General features: G+C 39.9%; 1 protein-coding gene across 4 annotated transcripts in view; it reads left to right on the forward strand.

The window, feature by feature from the left end:
* Positions 1 to 3,124: 3,124 nt before the first annotated feature.
* Positions 3,125 to 25,639, forward strand: part of CDK8 (cyclin dependent kinase 8) — a 73,316-nt gene continuing 50,801 nt past the window's right edge. Inside the window, exon 1 of one of the 4 annotated variants that reach the window (XM_088159510.1) lies at positions 3,125 to 3,328. In XM_088159510.1, the coding sequence (XP_088015636.1) occupies positions 3,201 to 3,328 (128 nt within the window). In that variant the 5' untranslated portion in view covers positions 3,125 to 3,200. The remainder of the gene's footprint in view (positions 3,329 to 25,639) is intronic. The other 3 variants (XM_088159509.1, XM_014879662.2, XM_014879661.2) reach the window with 3 other exon arrangements.

Below are 25,639 nucleotides of genomic sequence, written 5' to 3' on the forward strand. Positions count from 1 at the left end.
GTCCTGTCTGGTCACAGCTCGCTTTGGTAACTGTCTCCAACCCGCTGCATATTACCAGTGTTAAAGTGGTATCAGTGGCTTTCCTGCAGAGAACTCAGACATCCTTCCCAGGTGTGGTGATGCCAAATAAAAAAAATGTCAAAAGCATGTGTGTTCTGGACATATTAGACATTACACAAACTCAGAACAGAAGGATATGATAAAGCAAACCATGAATGTTAGAGAAAAAAAGAGAAAGAGGAACTCCAGCAGGATGTGTTAAGCATGTATTTCTAAAATGAGTCTTCAGAGAGCATGAGAGAAGGGAATGAAAAACAGGCAGTAATAGATAAGAAATCCTGTCAATTGAAAGGGCCATTGTGGGGATGGAGACCTGAGAGTCAAGAATACCAGATCCTGGTTGTGTCTGTCTTTTGAAGAGCGGACCCCAAAATTAAACTTTTCCTTGAAATTATATTACACTGTGACAGATTTTTAAAATAAAGCCCAGAAAATACGCAACTTTCCACGAAACAGAGTTAAAACTTGACCTTGAAATGTCAATATTTATTTCTCGTTATAAAAAAAGCCAAAGTGTGCTTTCTGTTTCAAATCTCTCTTGGGTCAGGGACTATACATCTGAATTGGTAAAATCACACATTGGTTTCAGTACAAGTACTGAAGTGGAAACAGAGTGAAGGTGTAGCAGATTTACAGCTACACTCGTTCTGGAAGGCATACAATTCAAATGGTATGTAAAACTAAGGAAAGAAACATTCAAACAAACTTGTAAATATTCTTACAAAAGGACCAACAACCTGGGAAAGAAGATATCTTGGTTGTGGTTTTGACTTCTCAGAGTTTGTCAAAGTATGGAGTTCTTTCCAAAAGTTTTATGCAAATGTGAGACATAGCACAGGTCATCAGAAAATGAATGGATTGTCTATTCTTGTTTTCCTTCATGATCTCTTTCCTTTCTAAGCAGACATTGTTTGTCTTCCACACCCTGCAATGTTTCAGCTTGGGACAGACTAATCCCAACCATGCAGTAATTGGATCCATGTGGAGGAGTTTGGATGCTCATTGCCTCCACAAAATTAAGATTAATTACTCAAAGAAGAGTACAAAGTTAGAGAAGTGCAGTTATTGCTACCTCCCCTGCTAATAGGACTGAGGGTAGTGAGCAGCCAGAGGTACTGTATTTACAAGGTGGTTGTGGCCATGCAACTTTGGTCCCTTTCTGTCCCTGAAAGTCCCCAAAGCCAAGCGTCCTTGAAAGCAGAGATGGGGCTGAGATGGATGAACTTTATGAGGTGGATGGCATCTTCCAGACTGTTTGATCTCTGCTGGCTTGCCCTGATCTGCTTCTGTTTGGTAGGTGTAGTGAGGTGCTAGGCAATGTTCTTGTAAAATTTAGTTGAGTTGCTGGGCAAATAAGTGTAATTTTGCGGCTTCTCTGAATTCCACGTATTTTTTGTAACACATGCCTAATTGCTTTTTTCGACATACATAATATCCCAAACAACTCTACAGCAACATGCTGAAAGCTCAGCTGTGGGCATCTGACATGAGTCTGATGGAGTGATGCCAGCTCAGGAAGCAGGCACAACCCTATCCCCAATTTTCAGGGATCAGTGCTAATGTGTAAATGAAAATTGAGATTTGTAATTGAAAATGGAGATGATTTCAGACCATTCCAGAATATGTTGTTTCTTCTTTCAGGAGCCCCCACATTCTATGATGCCTCTAAGTTAGGGGATTTGAGTGCCCACTTATTTACTCAATGTGCTCCATTCTTGACATGAAATGTGAAGCATGTGTGCATAACTATTAAAAATGCCAAAAGCTGTGCTGTAAGTAGAAAGATTGCTGTAGCTTTGGTTTAGTTCCAAGCTGCTTGTTCTGTTCTGGCTGACTTTGTGTTGCGTTGGTAACTCTGGCTCTGTCAGCCAAGGAGAGGAATTGGGAAATGCCCAGTCACTGGTCACATACAAGGGCCTTGCTAAACACAAGCGTTTTTGTATTACATCCTGGCTGATCTCAGCAGCCACACAGAGAAGGTTTGTCAGCACTGTGACACCCATCTGTGTCTTGAGTGCTGTGAGCAGCCTGGGACACCACAATATAAGAAAGACATTAAGCTATTAGAAAGTGTCCAAAGCTGTCCAAGATGAAAGAGTAGCTGAGGTCACTTGGTCTGTTCAGCCTGGAGCAGAGGAGACTGAGGGGAGAGCTCATTGCAGTTGCAGCTTCCTCCTGGAGGAATAAAAGAGGAGCAGATACTGATCTCTTCTCTGTGGTGACAGTGACAGGACCCGAGGGAATGCCCCGAAACTGTCTTAGGGGAGGTTTACGCTGGATATTAGGAAAATTCTTCACCCAGAGGGTGGCTGGGCACTGGAACAGCTCCCCAGGGAAGTGGTCACAGCACCCGCCTGACAGAGTTCAAGAAGCGTTTGGACAACTCTCTCAGGTACATGGTGTAACTCTTGGGGATGGTCCTGTGCAGGGCCAGGAGCTGGACTCGATGAACCTAATGGATCCCTTCCAACCCAAAATGTTCTGCGATTCTCCGATTTTGTCCGTGTTCACAGTCATAGAATTGTCTTAATTACAACCATGCTAAGAGATGCTCAGAGCAGCAGGGACCAACCGCGTCTGCCCTAGCCAGCCTGGATCGAGCCAGGGACCGGAATATTCACCGTAGCCAAGGCCCCGGGACGGGACCGAGCGCCGGTCGCGGTGGCTGCTGATGGCGAGCCCCATGCCCCCCATGTCCCCCTGCCCTGCCCAGGAACTACAGCTCCCGGCATGCAGCGCGGTCCGGCCTCCCTCCCTCCGCCGGTACTACACCTCCCGGCGTGCGGCTGCGCCCGCAAGGCACGCCGGGACGGCCCCTTCCACGTGGTGCGCTGCCCGCGGCCGGGGAGGTGCCCGCGGTTTGCGACGTCCGTTTGCGGCAGCGCGCGCGGGCGCGGCCCCGAGAGCCCGCCCGAGGACCGGCGGCGGTGCCGCTGCTGGCGCGGAGCGAAGGGAGGGAGAGCCGGGGGTTGGGGCTCGGAGCGAAGGGAGCAGCCCCGCCGCTGGATGTTCCGCGGGGCGGTGCGGGGGCCTCCTCCTCCTTCTCCTCCTCCTGCTGCTGCTGCTGCCGCCGCCCGGTGTGTGCGGCGGGGCGGGGCGCGGCTGCCGGCGGCGGCGGCGGGTCGTGGCGGGCGCCCAAGATGGACTATGACTTCAAGGTGAAGCTGACCGGGGAGCGCGAGCGGGTGGAGGACCTCTTCGAGTACGAGGGCTGCAAGGTGGGCAGGGGCACCTATGGGCACGTCTACAAAGCCAAGCGCAAGGACGGGTGAGTGAGCGAGTGAGCGGCGCGGCTCCCCGCGGGACCCCCGGCCCGCCTTCTGCCCCACGGGCTCGTGTGCCCCCCGTTCCCCGCGTTAATGCCGTCCTTTCTCCGGCCCTGCCTGACCCCCGCCCGGCGAGCCCCGCGTTAGCCCGGCCGGCCGGCGCCTGGTTCCCCCGGGGTCGCTGAAAGCGTCCCCGGCCCCTCAGCGCTGTGCCGGAGTCGTGTTTCGGTACGGGTGGGCTCGGAGAAACAAATTCTGTGCCCGAGGAAAGTCGTTCCCTAATGGATTCTGTTGTGAGTCAGTGGCCGCTTACACTGTTCAGCCTGACCATCGGCTTCACAGAACGGTTTTTTGTTGTTGTTTGGTGTGGTTTTTTAACAATGCCTTTTTTTTAATATGATTTATTACTTGTAGTCACCATTTTGGGTCGTCTTGCTGGTTGCTTCAGAAGCCGAAGTCTCCTCGTGTTTTTGGAGCTTTAGAATGCTTTAAACGAGCTTTTGTGTATGACCAGTTATTGGTATAGACCTGAGGAAATGATTTTCTTGGCATGAACATTTTAAAGAAAGACCTAATGAAACTGTCATTTAGGTTTCTCTCGTCCGTGACATGGCATCACTTGCTGAATAGCAGAACAATAGGAAGTAGGGAGCAGGAGAAACGGGAGAGGCACGAGTTGTTCCTGTAGCAGGTCCTAAATTTTGAATTGCATTTAGTCTTTCTCGTAAAGTCTCACCGCAGTGGTGCTCTGTATGCTGTCATTCAAATAAGGCATTTTAAAAGCCTGCCTATTATTTGTACATTGAATAAATAAAGTTTTAAAGCAGGCAGTGGTCAGTCATGGCCAAAATACGATTTGGTTGTGTTTACATAAGCTTTTGATTCTAGAAGGAAATGCTCTGGCTATTACCTAGAGAACGGTTATATTGAAAATGGTTGCACCTTGTCTTATCTATGTCTTAAACATGCTGATATTAATTGCAGCACAGTTACTTCAGCCTGAATTTTGTTTCGTGGTAGGAGTCTGGTAACTACTTTTTTGCACAACTTGTATATTTGCATCCTTCCAACTGTTCGGTGGAAAAATTATTTTCTTGCTCGAATTCTTTCTATTCTGGGAGGGCAAGAGGAAAATAAAAACGGTTTTCAGTGTGATAAGATGTTGCCTCAAGTCTCCTCATATGCAGGTACCAGTGCTGCTGATATAGCCAGCCCTGGTTTCTGTGCCCACACAGAGATCTGTAATATGAAAAATAAGTTGAGGTACTGAAAGATGCGGGTACGTTTCTAATGTTTATATCAGGCAGCTTTGTAGCTGTTCAGCATGTTGGATTGCAGCAATGTGTAGGTTATTCAGCATCTCGTACTCATATTCAGCATCTCAAATGCTCAAGGATTTTTGGTAAAATCATCGGCCTGCTTCATGTTGTTTGGGAGAGAGTGTTTAAAAATGCTGGTGGCAGTGCTGTTTTGAGAAATTTCAGGAAAAAATGGAGTTGTTTGCTTTAAAAACGGATAGTTGCGCAAAAGTGGTTTCACAGCAGGATGTATATGTTTTTAAATCTTCACTCTCATTGGTGAAGGGGAAAAATCAAGGTATGGTATTTGATTAAAGTTGGAAAAAAAAAGATAAGCAATGTATATTGTCTCCTTTTCTCTTTGTTTTGTTGTTTATTTAGTGCCTTGTTTCCCATCCCTTTCCATAAGACTTCCCATTTGCCTTTCTGATTTCTAAAAACTTTTTATTTTAAATATCCTGTGTATTGCCCTTAGAAGGTCACTAAAATATGTAAAATAGAAGCATCCATAGATGCTTTTGTAGCTTGTAATATATTTGTACATATATGGTCTTAAATTACAAGGGTGGAATTAGGATTGAAGTTGAAGGTTTCATTTACATCCCTTTGTCTGGAGGGAATCAGTTAAATCAAAGAAGCAATAGGATTTACTAATAATATTTAGTGTTTCTGAAGCTGTGGTAATGGATGAGAGGATGTTATATCTTGTGATGGAGAGTACCTGCAACGGAGTTCGGTATTTGTATATTAGTACGTGCATATATTCAAAAAATACTCTTGCATTGTTTTTGTATTCCCTGAATGGTAAGTAGTGATGATGGATCAATCATTTTTTAGTTGTTTCTAGTATCTATACAGCTTAAACCTTCTTTTTTGTATTTCCCTTGAGCTTACAAGCATTCTTTAAACTTTGTTACATGAATCTAATTTTTAATTTAAACAGCACAAATCTTCTAATATATATGTGGTAATTTTTAAAGCACTTTGAAGAGTGGGCTGCAGGACTGCAAATATTTTGTTAACAATATGGATTCAGCTTTTTCTTAAATGATGTTGTCTTCTGTGGATGACTAAGAGATAGAAGATACATCTGCACAAAGTGAATTACTAAAACTCAGTTCTTTTCTGTGATACTTCTAAGTCCCTTGGTGGTAAAACCCAGTTCAAGAATACTAGGAGCAGTCTATGTAGTACAACTGCAATCTTCAGCTCCTTTTTTTTTCTTTTTTTAAAGTTTTACTGCTTTACAGGTTTTACAGCTGCCTCTGAGGTGCAGTAAGGTAATTGAAAACTAGACAGCAGCTGTGTATCCTATTCCTAGGAAGTGAATTGCATCATTGGAACTACACAGGAGTGTTTTGGAGGACAGTCTTTCAGGAATCTTGATGGAGTGAGAATCTTTTTATTGAAGGAGTCCTGTAGTAAGTGCGCTGGTGACCAGATGAGGGTGTAACCAGGGCTTCTTTCATGCCTTGCTCCAAGAAAAAAGCCAGTCCAGCCCTGCAGTGCCCTTTGCCACAAGGTGAGGCTTGGAGTCTCTAGTGGTCCGTCTCAGAGGATCACCAGGTATAGCTCCATGGAGGTTTCTCATGTATTAACTGCTAAACTTAACCCAACTGAACACCAAATCAGCTGAATGACAGTGTCAGGCATCATAATTAAGCTCTGTCTGGTGCACTGCCTGCAGCAAAATGGTATTCTGAAGTTTTTGTTTTAATCTCTTTTATTTTAAGTTTGTGGTCTGTCTATGTGGTTGAATCTTCCTGGCATTTCATTGAATGGTAGTGTCTTTTCCATCAGTGCTGTACCTGCAGTGGGCTCTAAAACTTGCTTAGAACAAAGTCTGTGAATTGATGGGTTTATTTTTATAGCAGAAAGGTATACAGAGAAGCATTTGACTCTAATGGGGTTTATTTTTATAGCAGCAAGGTGTACAAGAAGGCATTTGACTAATGGCATACACTAGGAAGGGAACACAGGCATGGCATGTTGAGCATCAGTCTTCAGATAAAGGAACTGTTGCTCATCTCTAGTGTTTGTAGGATAGTTTACTCTTTTTGTCCAGAAAATGTCAGTTATTTCCTGCATAAAATTTGCCTTATGTGCCATTTGGGTTCTCCCTCAGGAACGCTGCTCAACCCAGCTCTTAAACCTACCTATTTTACTTATGCTGAACTTGGAAAACATCCCAACAATTTTTGTTTGGTGATGTGACATGCAGATGTATATTTTTTTACTTTTTTTCTCGGCAGCTCACTGGGAGCCACGTGCCAGTAACTGGCAGACTGAGGTGGCAGGACACTGAGGTCTCCTGTGCAAGCCTGGCTGCCCAGCTTGTGCAGCAGGGGAGCTACAGCCCCTCCTGAGACTGGCACCATGTGCTGAGCACGTGGTCATGTCAGAGCGGTGTCCCCAGATGTACAGGGATTGGTCTTCCACTGCTCCCTTTTTGTGATACAGCTACAGTCGGAAATCTGAGAGAGAAGCCTGTTCTGTGGAGCAAGGCTGACTTTTTCAGTGGCAATTTGGAATGTTTCCAAATAATCATTTTTCCTGTGTATCGGATGTGGTTTGGATGAGAGTAAGAGAAACTGTTGAATGTCCTTGTTAGGCAGTATCCAACTTTTTAATTACAACAGCAAAAAAACTATGTAATTGAGGGTCTTAAACTGTAGAACTGTCCCCTGGCACTTTATTGAAAGCTTTCCTAATCTCTTGGAAAGACACTTGAGTGGTGAGACTGAAGGTGGGAAATCAACACTAAGCAAGCTAGTGCTTTCCTAGTTGTCAGGAACTGTGAGAAGTGATGTTGGTCTCAAGCACAGGTGGAATTGGATTTTTTTTTTTTTTTTGTAATTTCATCTCTTACACTTCTATGATGGAAGTATTGCTGTAGGTGGGGGAACAGATTGTTTAATTTGAACCTACTGACACATTGTAATTGGCACTATGAAAATACATCTTGCATACTTCAAGCAGTCAAATCTAATTTACCTTTTTTCTGCTCTTGAGGGTCTGTATGAGCTGTAAAAGCAGAATGATGGAAACCTAGTAGATGTCCAGTAAATTGTTGGGTTGCATAATCTCTCATATGACATGTCATAGTTTCTACCTGCCAATTAATAGGATATTGCAAGAATTTTGATTCTCTTAGAAACTCATGTAAAAAGAGAAATTGAAGGAATGAGGAGTATTTATCTTGGGAAATAGAGAAGGCAGAAGTGTTTAAGTTAGATAAAATAATGAATGGATTGGGTAAAGTGCCAGATTCTTGTGCTGTTCTTTTTTCACAGCATTTGAATATGGATGACCTGGAAAACATGAAGAAGATACTTTAATGCAGTGTAGATAAACTGCATAACCTATTGTCAAAGGGAAAAGATAAGAGCATAGTGTCTGTTCTGTAATGTTGTCGAAAACAGTCACTTCTGACTGTTTTAACTGTAGAAGTTAAGCTGCTTGCTTAGAGATCAGTCCAAGCTCTGTAATGCATGCAGAAGAGCCTGCTTTTGTTTGCTTCAGGAATTCTGAGTTTTCTGGCCCTTCATAAGGTGGTTAGCAGATTAGTTCCAGTTTGTCTGTGTTTGTGGGTGTGTATTGATTGAGTTAAATCTGATAAGTAATCACTTCGTCAAGGTCTATATCAAGCTGATATTTAGTGAGAAGTACAGAGAGTTTGGGAATGCCACAAGTAGAGGTAATTAGTCAAAATTTTACTTGCTGAGAAGTGAAAGAGCAGGGCTGGACTTGGAGCTTCTTCATTAGTTATGTATGAATGTCATGCTAGTAGTTTTCACTATAAATTTCCAGACAACTCTTGTCTTCTCTCGGTGGTGGTTTTGTTGTTGTTGTTTTTGGCTGAATGTTTGTGTGTTGATTTCAACTGTTTTGACCTGAAGCAGTTGGTGGAGATTGCAGGCAGGTGGTGAGAGCTGCAAAGCTGGCATGCAAGCCTTTGGCTTCTGACTCCTGTCAACAACGGTGTGGAATTTCTAAATGCCACAAACTTTATTTATGCATGTAATATGTGGTATTATCTTCTTAAAATATGTGCCCTGAGTCTCTTTTGGATCCTTCACTGTAGTATTTACAAAGTTCCTAATTAAACCATATCTACATAATGAGGTAGGCATGCTATATTGCATGGTCTTGTGCTTTACATTTTTCTGGTCAACCACTCTTTTAACTGTCTTCCATCTTCTTGCTTCCCTTCGCACTTGGTTACATGGCTCCAGGCTTTATAGGTTTTTTAAGGTCATGTGGTTGAGAGAGTCCTGCTGTGGCCTTTGGGCCTTATTTGGTGTGATCTTTTATCTTGTCAGGGATGTGTTGATTTATTTTCATACCCTGCAGCAAAGGTGAGTTAGTGTTTCATTCCTACCTGAAGCCTATGACAAATACAGAAAAGAGGCTATGAAAGTAGTGTTGCAAAACAACAAAGAAAAACGCCAGAGGTCTCCATGTAGTTTGATTTACATGTATTGCTGTACAAATTACAGTAATACATGTAAATAGCAGGGGCATGGACTGCTGTATGTGATTTCCCATTAGAGAATAGGGGATAGTTTTTGAGGGTGCTGATTATACAGGAGGTGCATATTGTCAGAGAACCCTGCTTTTGACCAAATGACATAGTATGTTCACTGTAGATCTTGGGTGTTCTTCGATTTTTCTGTTTTAAAAGTATTTTCAAAGGCTTTGTGTTTTTTGGTTGTTAAAAATAAACAAGCACAGAACAGTGGCAATGTCATTTATTACCACTGGAATCTGAAGAGCTGTAATTTGCAGACTACTCTAGCAGAAACTGGAAAATTTCTTGATTCTTACAAATAGACTTAGTCTGCCTGAAATTTGAAAACTACAGATGAAACCCAATGAAGGTAGAGTGACTTGGATTTGTGTATGGCAAGGTTGTACTCCAAGTGTGCAGCAACAGCCAATATGCACTTCACAAGGCCCTCAAACAAATATGTGCATTTTGTCATTAAAATGTGATTGTTGTGCTACTGTATCAAGCTGGTTGGAAAAATCTACCTCTTTAATGAACTTTACTGACTTACAAGCTATTCACTGATGCATCTGAAATACAGAAGCAGATAATTCTGAGTAGCCAGTTAAGGTTTGGTCTTTGACCAAAATAATATTCCGTGGACAAATTGGAGGACAATGAACAGCAGGACATGAATTGCAAAGGTCTGGATAGCAGCACCTTTTATCACTGATTTGTTTCAGTTATTTTTTCATTTGCTGATCAACTTTCTTTGGAACAGAATTCTTTCTACTACGGATCCTTATCCGTGTGGAGTTGTGATTATGTGGGGTGGAGGCTGGGTGGCTGTGTTGAGATGAACTGAGGATGTGAGGAAGTGCACAGGGTGCTTGTGTGGACTATGGCTTCCCAGCTCTGCTGTGGTTAATACTGTTGTGTGCAGCTTGTGTTCCAGAAGGGTATAGTTGCCTTTAATTTTCTATTATTTAGATTTAAACATAAAATTTGTTTAGTGAGAATAGGAAAGTGAGGTAATGAGTGTTAGTCCTAACAAGTGGCAGCCAGTGTCTCTTTTTTAGCAGAAATCATGGGCTCCAGCCACAAAAGGAGATAGTTGCTGTATCTCACAGAATCTCCTTTGTTCTGTGCTGGCCAAGAATGCTATCTTTGGTCTATGCCATTTGCCTGGTGTGCTGGTTTTTTTGTCTTATAATGTTTGCCATGTCTGTATTTTTGCCATTCAGTCTGTTTTTGAAGGTTGCCTCTGGCTCTTAGTTCCAGAGAATAAGCCTTTCATTTTGAAGTGTGATTTTATCTGAATTTTTCTACAAGACTCTGTAATAGGAGTGATAGGTAGGCTTGTCTGGTTTCCTTTCATGGCTGCCTTGGAAGCAGCAAAAATGTGATAATTATTTGTTGCAGTGGTGCTGTTATAGAGTATGGCTGATTAGGGGTAGGTGAAGTGAGGATCATAAATAATTGCGTGGTCTGATACTGTCTTCTTGGGAAGTATAAAAAATATTTAAATTTTAAAAATTTTTAATGGCATTGATTACAGACAGACAATTAAAGTTTCCCAAATAGTTATTTTCCTTCTAGACTTCTACATTTAGGTTAAGATGTGTGTTTGTTTGGTACACTGGAAAAATGCATTGTGAAGGAAGAGGAAATGAACCTGGAGCTAAACTGCTCTTCGGGAGAAGGTGAAAGAAGAGATGGAGGTGGTGGGAAGGCTCTGCAGGATTCAGGAGCTCAGAGCTTGGCATTCTATCTCTTCATGGGAGAGCATCTTGTACAGCTAGTGGACTGTGACTGTATTAACAGATGGTCTGAAGACAGGAATTAAAATGGAGTTGCAGCTTTCCCGGGTCTGATCAGTGACCACTGTGGAATAGGACTGGGTTTCTGTCTCATAGGATGAGTAGGGTGGGAGAGGTGAGTCAGGATCCTGGGGTTCCATGGCCCATGATGACAAATATTGCAGCTCTGCTTTCCGATACTGAATTTTTAGTGTCTGAATAGAAACTATGGAAAAACCCCCAAACTTGGCCTAGGAGGACCTCCTTACATTTGACATCTGAAATCAGGAATAAAATGGTAGAATTAAGGATCTAATTTTGTAATTTTGTGCATTTGAGGAAAAGTACTTTGAAAACAAAAGTTCAGGTGGATAAGCAAGTGCTGAGTACGCAGTGGGCAGGTATTGGCAGTGCAGTAGCAGTTCTTCAGTCAGCAGATTGAAAGGATATTTTGAGAAAGTGTTTCCTGGTATGTGATGATTTCTTTTTGCAGGCTTTTTTTTTTTTTTTTAAGAGGAGTGGCATCTCCTTGCATTGAGGGATGAGTGTGGTGAGATTTTAACACACCTTTCATGCTTCTGCAGGATGTTGACTGGCCTTTGCAGATTCTAAAAGAATAACCTGTAGCAGATGAATATCCAGATGTATTTCCTAACATTTTTGCTGATTTTAAGCCAAACTGTTTGTGGTCTCTGCATGTGATAATGGTTCTGTGGAAAACATAGCTTTCAAGTACTTCTCTAAAACTATCAGGGCATCTCTTAACCATAAGAAAAAAATACTAATTTTATAGGTACACATACTAATAACCTCTATATTTCTAAAACTGCTGAAACCCCAAAGAATTGTGTGTCTGTACGGAGTCCCTCCATTAAGATACATGAGGTTCTAGCTGCTTTTGTTACACTGGAAAATTGATGATGGATTTGGCAGCCTTAAATTGGCTTAAATTTGGCTATCTTAAATTCACACAGGCTGTGCTAGTTCTCGTTGCAGCTTTTGTCTTGAGCAGTAGAAATATGGTGGCATTTATGACACCTGATTTATTTGTTCTCCTCCCCAAGGGTGTTTGCTTTATTGTGGAATTATCCACTGTCTAAATGCAAGTTCAGATTGGAAGTATACTTGCAGCTAGGGTTGCCTCCTAGGGGGAGGTGAGTAATCTATTATACAGAGGTAATAATCTGCATGTCTTCTGCCATGAAGAACCTTAGATGTGTTCAGCTCAAATTATTTGAGGTTAAAATATTATGTTTTCTGGACATTTGCTGGGGGAAGAGAAACTGCCACATCTTAAACATTTGAAATACAACAAGAGGACCTGTGCAGAAGGGAAACATTCAGAATTCTCATTTTGAATCTGAGTAAGAATATGAAGATTATGTTTAATCCATGTGTAACTGTCTCCCTTTTATGCTTGTTTAAAATATTAACAAAGCTAGCTGTTCTGTAATACTATAAAATACTCCGTTCTGGATTGTGACTTTATGTAGATGATGATAATCAGTTCATCCTCCTCTCTTAATTTAAGTCTTGAATTTGTTCTTTAAGGTTCAAAACAGCTAAAATGTATCTGAGCTTGCCCAAGTAAAGTAATGAAGCTGAGGCAGGAGCATCAAGATACTTTGCCTCTAATAAAAGGCTTTCTTTTCTTTCTGGTAGCCTTCTACTGTAAAACAGTGTTGAGTTTAGAGTAGAGAAGCCTGTGTTGTGTGAGTGGATGGGAATCAAGTTTCAGTTTCAGGGTTCATCCCACCAGTGCTGTACCTCTCATGCTCCTCTCCCCCCACCGTCTCCCCTCTTTTCTTTGTGAGCTTGGCAAGTAATGCTGCGTGTTACTGCTACGTGCGGGCTGATAACCATTCAGGAGGGTTTTGTGTTCTGGCTGGCTAGCCTGCTGTTCTCTCTTGTCTCCTCCAAGGATCAACAAATGGTTTCTGAGACCTTGTCAAGCCCCATAATAGCACATTTGGGATTACAGCCATAGCTTTATTCGTAGTTACAATTTTTTGTTAGGCTACTCGTGAATGAATTGCTAACTTCTGTGTATTGAGGCTTCCCATTTGGGAGGTAGCTGCTTGAATTTGGAAATCACTAGATGATCTTTAAGGTCCCTTCCAAACCAAACCGTTGTATGATTTTATGAATAAATATATTGAGTTGTATACAGAAGCATATGAATTCCTTAGTAACCTGTAAATAAAGGTGCTGGGTAGACCATTTAATATTCTGTTGTTTTTTTTTTAATGGTGAGTTCTACTGAGATTGCCCTATTGCATGTCGTTTTTCTCATATACTAGTGAAAGGCTGATGTAATCATAGGAATATTTGGATGCCAAAGAGTGCTTGTAAAATTGTATGTGATACTCAAGCAAAAAGATACTGCAGTTCAGAAAACAGTTTCTATTCAACATCATCTTAACAACCTTGAGTGTTAAGTGGTAGTATGGCAAAGTATATTTTGCAGTCAGTTTAGAATTTGCAGGAAAAGAACGCTATAAGCCATGATAAAGCTGCAGATACTTTTTAAAGGACAAAATGTTCGAGAGAACATAATGATTTTTCTCAACTACAGATGCTAGCCTAAACATCAAAAATTAAAATTATCCTTGAAAAAAACGCACGTTTTGTGTGAACAGGCAAGAACACAACTAAAGGTCACTGAAACAATCTGCCTGTTTTTCTGGGAAAGCTCTACTGTGTACTTGTAACACCTTGCATACAAGATGTTGACATTTGAATAAAGGACACTTGAGAGTTGCTCTAAAAATGAAGACTCTATTCATTACTGTCTGTGTGAAAAATAAGCACAGCTGAGAACTTGAAATACAAAAGGATCTGAATTGCAGAAAACTCTTGATTCCACTTTGTGTTTCTGGCCAAGATGCATTTTCTGTGAGAGGCATAGCCTTACCCTGTGAGTGGGGAGCCTTAACTGCAGATGTACTTCCAATTATGGTTTACATTCAGATAACTGGATAATCCCACAATGAAGCCTTGGAAACTCAAGTTTCATCAACTGTGTTTTCTCAAAGAACTTCTGTGCAAGGTACAGAGCTTAATCAAAGCAACTGGAGCAAGCTTTACCTTGGGGGACTTGAAGACAGCAAGGCAGCAAACTTTACCCTGACTGTAATTTGAATCTTATCTAATGTTTTGTACTTGAACAGCTTGGGTTTCAAACTCTCTCATTTCTTTTCGGGTGAACATCAATCCTATTTAAGCAGAGTTGAACAAAACAACCCCTCGCAAGTAAATGTGCTAACAGTGCCATTCACTGTTGTTAGTTCCATTTTGTAAAAGCCCAACTGGAAGCTTATATGACTCTGCCAGATGAATGTCAGATACCAAAAGACATTAAAGAAACACCAGCTATTGCAACACAGAAAGCTCTGTGGATAGAATGTAAGGGTGGGGGAACAATATCATTAGGACTGCATTTACATCTGCCTGTCTTGTTTGCCTGTGCTGTGTTGGATCAGTGAGGACCTGGCCTACAGTAGGGTGAAAGAGGAGATTCAAACCGATATTACCGAGGGCTGTCTCTGGCAGACGTGGTTTGTTTTTTGCTGCTGGCGGACACTGAATCTATACAGGGGGTTAAAAAAAATGCTGCTTGAAGTACCACTTGAGTAAAAAAGAAAATATGAGGGGTGGTGATGGGAGGAGATGGCCTCTCAAAGCTAGAAGAGAGCCAAGATGGTGAAATGTTGCAAGCTGCCTGGGAACAGTTTTTGAAGCTTTGCTAGGCTCTCAGTGAGTGAGGGTGAATAGGTACTCTAAAGCCATCAATTAAAAAAATGTGACATGCTGAAATAGCAGAATAAAGGAAGCCTTTGGGAGTGAGGATATGTTCTTTGAAAAATTACGTCTTCTGTGAAGGATGAATAAAGAAATAGGAACTAAGTGAATGTAGACACTATGAAAGAACGTAAAGGACTGGCAGTGAAGACAGTGATTGAGGGATCTGTCTCAGATTTAGGTGTTCATGAAGTGAAGAGCAGTTAGTTGTCAAGGTGAGATATCTTTGCACATCGGAAGGAGCAAATTTCTAGCCATAACCTTGTGCTTTAAATTGTCCCAGTGATGAAAGACTGGAAAGGGGCAGTGGTGAGATGAGTTTTTAAAAGGACTTTCTGGAAAAGTGGAAACTACTGATTGGTAGGGTGAACCGAAAGCAGAGATAGTGGACCCATGATAGGTGCTGAAATGAAGCATAAACAGTCTTACAAAACACATTCAGCACTTCTTCAGTCTGTTAAAATCTGTCAATGGAGTTAATACACAGGTTAAAGACAATGCAGTTTATGTAATCTTAACTATATTTCCAAAAGTTAAGTTTCCTACCAGAAACTAAAACTGAATTTAGAGATGGTCCTTCTCTGGAGGGAGAAGTTAAGAGATGTGAAATAATGGTGGGAGGTCATTAGTGGTATCTCTCAGGAATCTGTGCTGCTTAGAAGTTTTGTTTGGAAATCACTTGTCATAAATAATTGGGGAGAAGCTTTGCTGATTATTGTTACTTGGGATATTGAAGGCAAAGACTGTTCCTGAGGGCTTTACCCTGAGTATCACATTCTTCCAATAATGCATGGTATTTGATGTGGAGCTGTTTGTTTGGGGAAAATGGCCCTTTCTTTACACAAGCTTTTTATTGTTTAAGAAAACAATTGTGGAGTTTATAATGACGGTTTTGTGAAAGTGCCAGTTCAATGCAAGCAATTGCTAAAAAGCACAGAGGATCACAGAACTTACTAGCAATGGAGTGGAGCACAAAGCACAGCGCCATTGTTGCTGTAAGTCTTATTTTCAGTATTGTGTAATATTCAGTATTGCTTCTAATTCCTTCATCACAGAACCAACGACAATACCCAAGAATGTGGAGCATTGTCTGTGTGAAAACTTCAGTCAGTCCCATGGACAAAGGACTCTTCTGTCTGTGAGAGCAAGGGACAGTCCAAGTCTCTAAAATCTTGAGTGTCCTTGAGAAGATAAAAAACAGTTGTTCAGTGAGTGGATACATTTCTGAAAGAGAATTCCATTAAGGGCAAATAAATAAGCAAATGTGATCTGTGAACTTATAGCTCCTGCAGTAGTAAGTTTGTTAGGTAGAGTTGTGTCTTTAAAGACTTAGGGAAGTTTCCTTTCAAGCAACAAATATGTTGCTTCTTCCACGTTAACCAAATAGTGTCATAGATTTGACGACTGAAGAAAAAAGGTCCAGAAATAGAAATTACCCAATGAAATTATGATTTTCTGGAGTGTAGATCCCTGGGCTTTAGCCCAGTTTGTGGTTGATGCTTTGAAATGCTGTGCTCTCTTTATGCAGCTTCTAGTTTCTGAAGTGGTGCAAATACTGAGGTGGCTTAAGAGCAATCTGAGAAGAGAAGGAAAGTGAAGATGAATTACAGCAATCTTTTCCTTTAGAGATAATTTGTGTAGGTACTTCTTGTTTTGTTTCCTAGAAAAGTACTGGTGAGACTGCCATGACCTTCAGTAAAGCACCATGAAGCTTTGAGTCTGAGGCAGGGGTCTGCTGCCTATCAGCTAATCTCATAGGAATCATCTTCATAATTTTGTGGGTTTAAAACTTAGGTTTTAGGCTGGCTGTCAAATTACAGTTTTGTGTCTTAAGAGAGGAAAAGATAATCAAATCCCAGGGATTCTCTCCTCTGGAAATTTTGTGCTGGAGCTAAATGCAGGGCTAGGGGCAAGATTGGCTTTTTGGGGGTGGATATTTTTTTTGAGCTTTTTTTCTGTTTATTGAATTATGGACAGCCATACTTGCTGAAGTTTTACCACAGCTACAAAGAAGGGTGTGACGTGAGTGGTATCTTTCTTTCTCTCCTCCATCTCAGTCTCTCTCCTTTACTCATTCCTTTGCTGTCTTTTGCACTAACCACATACTTTGTTAGTGCTGGTTTTGATACTCCTCGTACCCTGCTGTAAACTGACAATTAATTAACTCATGTTAGTTAACTTATTTGACATTAGTTAACTTCTCTTTTAGAAGCAGATAACTCTTAGTAAAATGCAGGAGTTGAATTATGTCTTGGACTGTGGCACAGATCAGAGCTGGCATAAAGGGAGGGCATTTTTTGGCTGGGAGCAGCAAGGCAGAGATGTTGAGAGAAGACTTTTCCTTTTGACAGCAGCAAATTCTTAGAAGAACCATATGTACAGTGCATCATTGAATTTACTTGGTTACTTTGAACTTCCTGCCAAACTACATGTTGTGGCAAAAGTTGTTAATTAAAAAAAAAATCTAAGAACAAAAGGAAAAAAGTGAATCAGTAATTGCCATTCACCACATCAGCCGTCTCAGAAGCCCTTGTGTTTATTGGCTTGCTGTTTATGGTTTTTCCTCCAGCTTTGGAAATTACTTTTTCTTTACCCACTAAAAGCTCTGATTACTGGAGGATTTATTTTGAAGTAGAAAGTATTCTCAGCATGAGCCTTGCTATCTGATAAAAATAATCATGCTGTTCTGGCCCAGCGATCTTGCATGTCCTCCTAAGTATTTTGGGAATGGAAAAAATACTGATGCCTTAACTAGACCTTTAATAAATTCAGTTATGTCATTGTCCCCTGGGCTAATTTCTTTGTGTTAGCATTGTGGTGAGTAATACGGGCTTTTATTTTCGTGTGACATCTTGTAAAATTAAATCCAAGTCCATGAAACCAGCCTCAGTGAAAAACTGTGAACCTTATATGCTTCTATCCTTTTGTAAAGGTTTTTATTTTTGCTTTTTTTAATCATATAGTCTGAAAATTGCATATTAAAGTGTTAACAAGACTCAGTCATTCTGAAGCATTACTTTTCTTTTAGGATAAGCTATATGGGGGGGGCCAACAGGGGGCTGATAGCAACAATGAAGAACACAACCTGTCTTTTTTCCCTGCTTTTGCATATACTGTTTTTTGCCTCTGCTTTTTCTGTGCATCATGTCTTCAGAAGGGGAAAAAACCCACTCCTTACCATGCAAATTTATTGAAATGTTACCTTAGAGAGAAGCCTAATTTTTTCTTCTGCTAGATTGTTTAATGTTTACATTTTTAATATGATCTTTCTTCTAGACCCGAAGTTAAATTTTTAATTCAGCTAGAACTTATCAACAAACTTGGAAGATATTCACTGCCTAGCATTAAGGCCTATATTTTTGTTACATCTCTGGAAAAAAAAAAAGAAGGAACAAGGAGAGAACAGCAGTCTAATTAAAATGAAATACGAAGTTTCTGTCAAATTTTCTGAGTTTTGCAATGTGCAAGTTTTTCAAGGGTGCTGTATTGTTTGGAGGCTCCATTCAGGTCTAGCGGGTTCTAACCAGTTGATCACCATGTGGTTTTTGGTTTTTTGGGTTTTTTTTGTAAGGTGTTTTTTGTTCGTTTGTTTTAGCATGCTTCCATGCATTTTATTTATATTTTTTGGTGTATCTCACATTTGAAGTTGGAGTAAATAACATTTATTTCTGTAGAAATAGGGAAGCAGTCTGAAATCCTCCCTTTAGGATTGAGCACTGTGGGGAGTGTGTGACAGTGTAAAGAGGTCCTGATGCTGGCATCTGTATTAGAATGGGTAGAAGATGCTGCTTTAGCAGCAAGGACAAATATGTAAGAAGTCACACTACTTCATGAACTGCATTTATTCTCATCTGCAGATTATCTAGTACCAGCTGCACTTTATTCCCTTTTCTTCCTGGAAAGAGATGTTCTTTTATTCTCCCGTTTTCCTTGCAGGTAACTTTGTAGAGGAGAGAAGAGTTGTAAACTGCTCTTTTCAACTAAAATGCTTAAAAAATAGTTCAGGGTCACATATTTTCTGACTGGATTGTATTATTCGTAATCCTTTCTCATGTATTAATACATAAGAGGCTTCCATGACAAAATCTGGGATTTTATCTCATTTTTGGCAGATTTCTTCCTTGAAAGGAACAAGCTAGAATTTATGATGGGATCAACTTTAAGCTGGTTGTAAATACATTTAAATACTCTGGGCTTGAATAAATCTGAACTTTTAAAAATAGTCATGCTTTGGTTGGGTTAGCTCACAGTTTATAATAGAGAAGATAACATTAACCTATTTCCTATAAGTTTAATGCATGTTAATAGAACTACTGCAATTTTCAAAATGTTTTTAAGTTGAGTCAAATGAAAAAGCAGTAGTTTGAGCTAATGTTTATCTTCTGATGTGGTTTGGTCCAACTTATTTTTTCCAGTTAACTGAAATGTGCTCACATGACAAACCCCATGAGTGGCCCTTTGTAAAATTAAATATTTGTAGAATAATCAACGTTTGGAAATCTGTATTTATGATATGCATAAGGCATCAATAGAAGTAAAATAACTTTCAAGTCCTTCTTAAACCTCTATAAGAGAAGAACATAATTTTAGTTCATACTGTTTCTATATTTTGAAAAATATGTGGCTTTAGCTATGGTGAATTTTTCCAGTGATCGTAATTACTTCTGCATGGGGTGTTGCACTTAGCTGCAGCCTTCTAGTTAATGTGGATGTACTGCATCCAGCTGATGGGGAAAAAAATTACTGGTTAGAAGATAATCTAACTTCATCTTAAATATGGACAGGAAGTGCTGTACTTTTATGTCTGCTTTTTGTTTTTAGATAATTCTGGTGTTCATCTGAGCACTCAGCAGGCCACTTCAACATACTAATGTAAAAGTGTACCAGAAAGTATACCAGATAAAAATCTGGAAATACTTTCTGAATAAGCTCAGAGCAAGCTCATTTTCATCAGAAAATTAGTGACTTGGCTCTAGCACAAAGGACAGGAGAGTGTGTGGATGAAGATGGGGTTGTTTCAGCAGCAACCATTGACTCAAAGCAAGCCATTGTACAAAACATCTTGGTATTTTTCAGGCTTTTTTGTCAACATAATTGGAAAATATTTTGATACATGAAAACCAGAAGGTTTTGTAAAAAGGAAATTACAAGAAGATCAAGCGGTTATCGTTGCATCATTGTTAGCTCAGATATTTTTGAGAGAATAATTTATAAGATTTTGTTCTTTATTTTAGGATTACCTGAACGTACAGGGTCAGTGGTGAGATTTACTTTGCATGCTAATTAGTTCAGCAGAAATTTTGACCTAAATGTGTTTCTGGGAAGTCAGGTGCTTATAGTGTGACTTCTTAGCTGTTGTACCCAGTAGCTAGTATCCATTTTTTTCCCTATACAGTTTATTTTCTGCTGATGCACATAATTTTTGCTATTTGACTGTTACCCTCTATCCTCATGGAAGTGTTATATCTCATTCTGCAGTTATTCCTGCTCAGCATTGTACATTGAAATGTATGCAATGATAACTGCTGGGTTCCATACATTTAAATGTTTTTACAATTTGAAACCTTTCGCATTCTCAGCTATTGTGGCAATAGCCCTTAGTAAATTTAAATTTTACTGCATTCTTCAGTTAGGAAGGCAGTTCATGTGCTTGTCAAGGATTAGCCCCAGCATCTTAGCCCCATGTAGCTGCTTGCTGTTCAGGCTCTCTCATTTGGCTCTGCATGTGTCGTGAGATCATGTCACAAGCTGTGCTAAGATCAAGGTAACATCCAGTGCTTTTTCACTGTCCATAAAACTGTTCTTCTCGTTGTATGGACGACTCAGGTTGGAAAGACACAACTTATCCTCGGAAAATCCTTGCTAGTTATTCGCAGCCATTTATTTTCCTTTATGGGCCTGAAAATAGCTTCCAAGGAGGGTTTGCAGCATAACCTTTTCATGGACTTAGATTATAGGCTGGTTGGCCTATAATATCACTGAACCATTTTGCCCTTCTCAGAGAGGGTCCTGATATTTGCCCTTTTCCAATCATCAGGGATCTGCCAGTGTGCACGGTGACCTTTTGCAGATGACAGAGTGGCTTTGCAGTGACATTTGCCAGCGCTGTTAAGCACCCTTGAATGCAGCCCACCTGGTCACAGGGACTTGAGTTTGACATCATCCCTAATTCGGTTTTGTTCACATCGCCCCTAATTTGGTTTTCCTCTTTCACCAGGACTGTGCCACTAGTGTTGGGAATGTGTAGTTGTGAAAGTGTACTGTGATGTGAAAACCAATGTCAGGAAGGCACTGAGAACCTGAGCCTCTTGTGTCCTTTGCCCCTTTGGATCTCCAGCACACTGGGTTGGTAGTTAATAGGTACAAAATGCAAAATAAATAGAACTCCTGGTATAAATAACTCATTCTGGCAAGATTATTTGATGCCATGAATGTGGTGTTGGAAGAGGAAACAGATAATTCTGTTCTTGCAGGTTGTCATTTGAATGGGTACCAGGTCTGTCCTTATCTTACTGCATTTCCTAGAAAATTATGTGTTCTTATGATGTATATTTAAATGTTTGCTGTGATTATAACATGGGCATTCGGTATAAATGTATTAAATCTTTCCATTATAAAAACTGTATTTGTGCATTTATATGCTTCCCAAGAACTGAATTACTGAATTACTATTGCTATTTAGTAATTTAGTAGATGTCATTGGATCTTTTGTACACCTAGGGTGATTTTCATTTATTTGAAAACAAAACCAAAAATTACCACTGCCGTGGCTTGGGAGAACAGGCAGGGGATGATGCCACAGAACAAAATGCCAAATTTCCTAAATGTTATATTTTGCTGTTGTGTTTGATTTTCGTAATTTAACATGTAGAAATAAAATAACCCCCTAAACATGTCTTATTAGTAGGCTTAACTTTCATTATCAGGTTTTTTATTTTTTAGGGAATTAGAGGCATAAAGAGTTAAGAGATTCCTTGGAGTTTTCTCTAGTAGAGATACTGCATTTACAGTTGCTTTTGGCAATTGAAAACTTCAGTGCCTCTTTCCCTTAAATGTTTAACTGCAGTCAGATTTTACATCTCCTTCTTTATAGACAAAACTATTCCTCTATTGTGACCAGTTAATTTTGAATTTGAGATTTTTAACTGTAATGTAAATCTAGAATAATCATCACTGATTTAAAGACTTTGGTATTTTATTCTGCTATATTTATTAGTCAGATGAATTTTGAACTGTTTCAGTGATCTGAATAAAGGGTTTATTGTAGTGTTGTGTCAATGCATTTCTACAAAGTTTTTGGTATGTGAGATGAAATAACCAATTTTATTTAAAATCCGCTTTTTATGTAATAGGCTTCCTTTCTTTCACTTATGTGGAGATTTTTTTAGGTTTTTTTCCCCTCCCAGAGGCTGAATATTTCTTATGATGCTGTTGTACTTCCAAATTCAGTAGAACATAAAAAATTATAATGTTTAGAAGCAACATTATAATAAAAACTTGAAGCTTTTCAAGATGGCAATTTTTTTGGTTTAGTTTATTCAAACTGTAAGAGCAACGCCTTTTATACGTTTAATGGCAATTTAATTATTTTTAATGGTATTTTTTTTCAAGTTTACGTCTCTGATGTTAGTGTTGTCCCTCTGAGGATTTTCCACAAGGTTATGTAGTTTGCTCGTGACTACAATAAGTACAACGTGAGTTTTCTTATTCTTGCTGCTCTCATGCTGCCTGTTACTGGGAAGCACCACAGAGTTGAAGATACCAGCCTACTTAAGTGCAGGAAAGTAAGAATAAATTGGTATGAAAATAAATTTGCATATTGACCAGCTTTTTTAAGCCTACTGGTAGGTGGAGGAGCTGCTGAAATTACTTAATGTTTAATTCCAGGCAGCAGGGAGAGAGAACAGATTTTCCCAACATGAACTCTCTGTTAGAAGGAAGAAATTTAATTGAATTGGGTCTTACTGTGCCCTTAAAATGCAGCCTACTAACTGGCCCATTTTGTTACTCACAGTTGACTGTGGAAGATGTCTATAAACAGGATTTTTCCCTTTTTTCTTTTTACTTATTGTTTTTTTTTTTGTGATTTGTCTTTGAATGTCTCTATCTTCAAGCCTCTCTTTATCTTCAGAGAAGGAAATTGCCTATGTCCAAAATCATGGAGAAGCCTTGGGGTGCATTATGATTCTAAACAGACTGTTGGCAAAATATTCTCTCAAGCTTGGTAAAATGAGCTTGGTCATTGTGTTTGGTACTCCTGCAAACTCTTACCACTCCCTTTAACAAGTATTCCCCTAGTTCCCTTGTCTCCCAAAGAATTACATTAGGTTTTACAATGAAAATATCACTTGCCTTAAAGGTAAAACTAGGATATTCCTACTCCTGTAAATGGAAAAGCTGGTACTTGTGTTGTAGTGGGGTAACCATGCTGTTTTAGCAGCCTGAGCGTAGAACAGATGTTAGGAGTGAGTTAGGAATTGATTTATTACTTAGGAGTTGGTTTATTACTTTGTATCTCAACTGTGCCAGCACAGTTCAGAGAATTTAAGTCTTAAAAGCCTTTGGTTATTTTTTTCCTCATTCTGGAGGAGAGTCTAGCGTGGTGCTGAAAAATGTGCTTTATCCCTAAACTTAATTTATTTTCCTTCTTTTTGCCATGCTTGTATTTCTTCTAGACTGCATGGGTAGGCAGAAGACATAGCAGAGGCCATTTGGTCTGGGTTCCCACATGCAGCACCTGGGCAGAGCAAACCAAGGGAGCAGTTCATTGCCCACAGCCCTGGGCCACTGTAAGGGCAGAGCAAGATTAGGCTTGGAAGCCCTGGATTTCAGCTCTTAAAGTGGCCTTGAAGTCTCTGAAAATTAATTTTCTCCCATTAACCCATTGCTTTGAGGAGATCAAATGCTGTGTTCTTTAAGCCACCCTGTTGAAGTTCAGTATTAAAACCCGATTGTGAAAGAGTTAACATACACAGCTGAAAGGGTGTTCTTCCAGTTTTGTTCTAGGAAACAGCTGAGGGCTTTTTTCCCCTAAAAATTTCTGGAGAAGATCTGCCATCTGGTATGGAAAATTTTAGTCCAGATTTCGTTTTGCAAAAATTTGACCAATTAAAAATAGTTGTACCATCTTAAATGTATGGCAAACTTCCTTGTAGACAGTGCTACCAGAAGAGTTTGTAGTATCACCGGATTTATCGTAGTACCTCATGTTAATACTGACTTGTCCTTCAGATGTCTTGAAATCTAAGTAGATAAGCAACAGGGCAATGAGAAGAACCTTTAGTCTGACCCATTTTGCTTCCTGTTCTGTCATGGTGATGCATGTAACAGTAGCAACTGTGTGGTAACGCTTCTCTTGAAATAGAGATCTCTGCAAACACCTCAAAACTAAGTAGAGGAGCATGTAGGGCAGTGAGAATAACCTGTAGTTCGATTAGTTTTGCTTCATATTTCTCTTGAGTAACAGCTGCATAGCCAACCATTGCTAGCTAAGGCAGATCAAGGATAAAACAATTTTTAGCTGAGAAAATTTCTCTCTTTTTCTGTCAGCATTGAAAATCTCAGTGCTATTAAGCAGCATGGGGTTGTGTTCAGAAGCTGCTCCACGTGGAGTGGTTGATAACTTCCTTATTCACCATAGGTTTGTGTAATTTAATCTTAAAATCAAATTATGAAAGATCATCAAAAGATCAAATTGTGTAATTTCATCTTAAATTTGTTTATACTTCTGATCCCTGTAATATTCTTACATCATGAGTTGCACAGTTCAGTTATGTGCTTAGAATCATAATGGTTTCTTGATTTTGGGCTTCATGCAACTTGTTTTTGTCTAAGTTGTATAGAGGTGTATACTCTGCGGATTGTGTAACACCTTGTTTTGGCCACATAAGAGTTTGTGCTCAGCATTTTCTCTCTCTTCCAGGCTGGCAAGTTTTAGGGTTTTATTAGATGGAAACTTCTTAATGCCTTCTATCATTACCTTCCTTATTCTTTTTTTCCTTTTTTGTGTCAAAAAAGTGCTGTATATTTTCTTGTCTTTTATCTTGCTGCATCCATGTAATTGGCCCCATACTGAAATCTTCTTATCCGCTTGCTGTTTGTTCTTTCTCCCCATTATCTGTGTTCAGATTTTGTCCATTAATTTCCCACTTCTTTCTCTCTTCCCTAGGTGGTGATAAATAGGGAAAAGTGTGTGTTTTGGGTAGGAATAAAGCAATTCAAAGTTTTATGAATGGTGAGTGCTAGAAGAAGCAAGTGGATTTGTTCCCAGTCCTTTGCGACAACTTAGTTTTATTTGCCTTAAGGATGGTTGAATTTCATTTTTTTAGTGTGGCTCTTCACAGCAGTGTAAGCTGAATTCATTAAAAATGAATAAGGCTTCTTGTGTAACCTAGAGGTTTGAAGCTGTACAAGTGCCTCAAATATTGAAGGCAATACCGGTAATAATAATAATATGTGTCCCCCCCAGGAGTACTGTGGATACCTGCCCACAAGTGGGAAGGACAAGCACTCCATCTCTTAAAAATTTTGAGTCTTTGAGCCTGAGAATGAGGAATAATTCAATATCTTCTTTTGCTGCACTGTATCTCTTCCTGATTTTGCTTTTGGTAGCTGGAGTTAGTAATAGGCTTGCATTTTAAATAAGTAACTCTGAGGTATATACTGATTGACGTACAGGGAGGTCACAGTCTTGTTTGTAAGTGTTATGTATGTTTGAAGCTGAGAAAACTTTTCATAGACTCATAAAATGATTTGGATTGGAAGGGGCCTTCAGGGTCATCCAGTTCTAGCTCCCGTGTTAGGAACAGGGAAACCTTCTACTGGAATCCAATTCTGGATTCTTCAGATTGCTCTAACATCTGGTGGAGTTTTCTTATTAATCTTGGCAGTTTTGTTACCTTGGTAAGAACAAAATTTTAAGGTGCA

This window comes from Sturnus vulgaris, chromosome 2 (assembly GCF_052056855.1).
Source record: "Sturnus vulgaris isolate bStuVul1 chromosome 2, bStuVul1.hap1, whole genome shotgun sequence".
In the NCBI taxonomy this organism is placed as follows: domain Eukaryota; kingdom Metazoa; phylum Chordata; class Aves; order Passeriformes; family Sturnidae; genus Sturnus; species Sturnus vulgaris.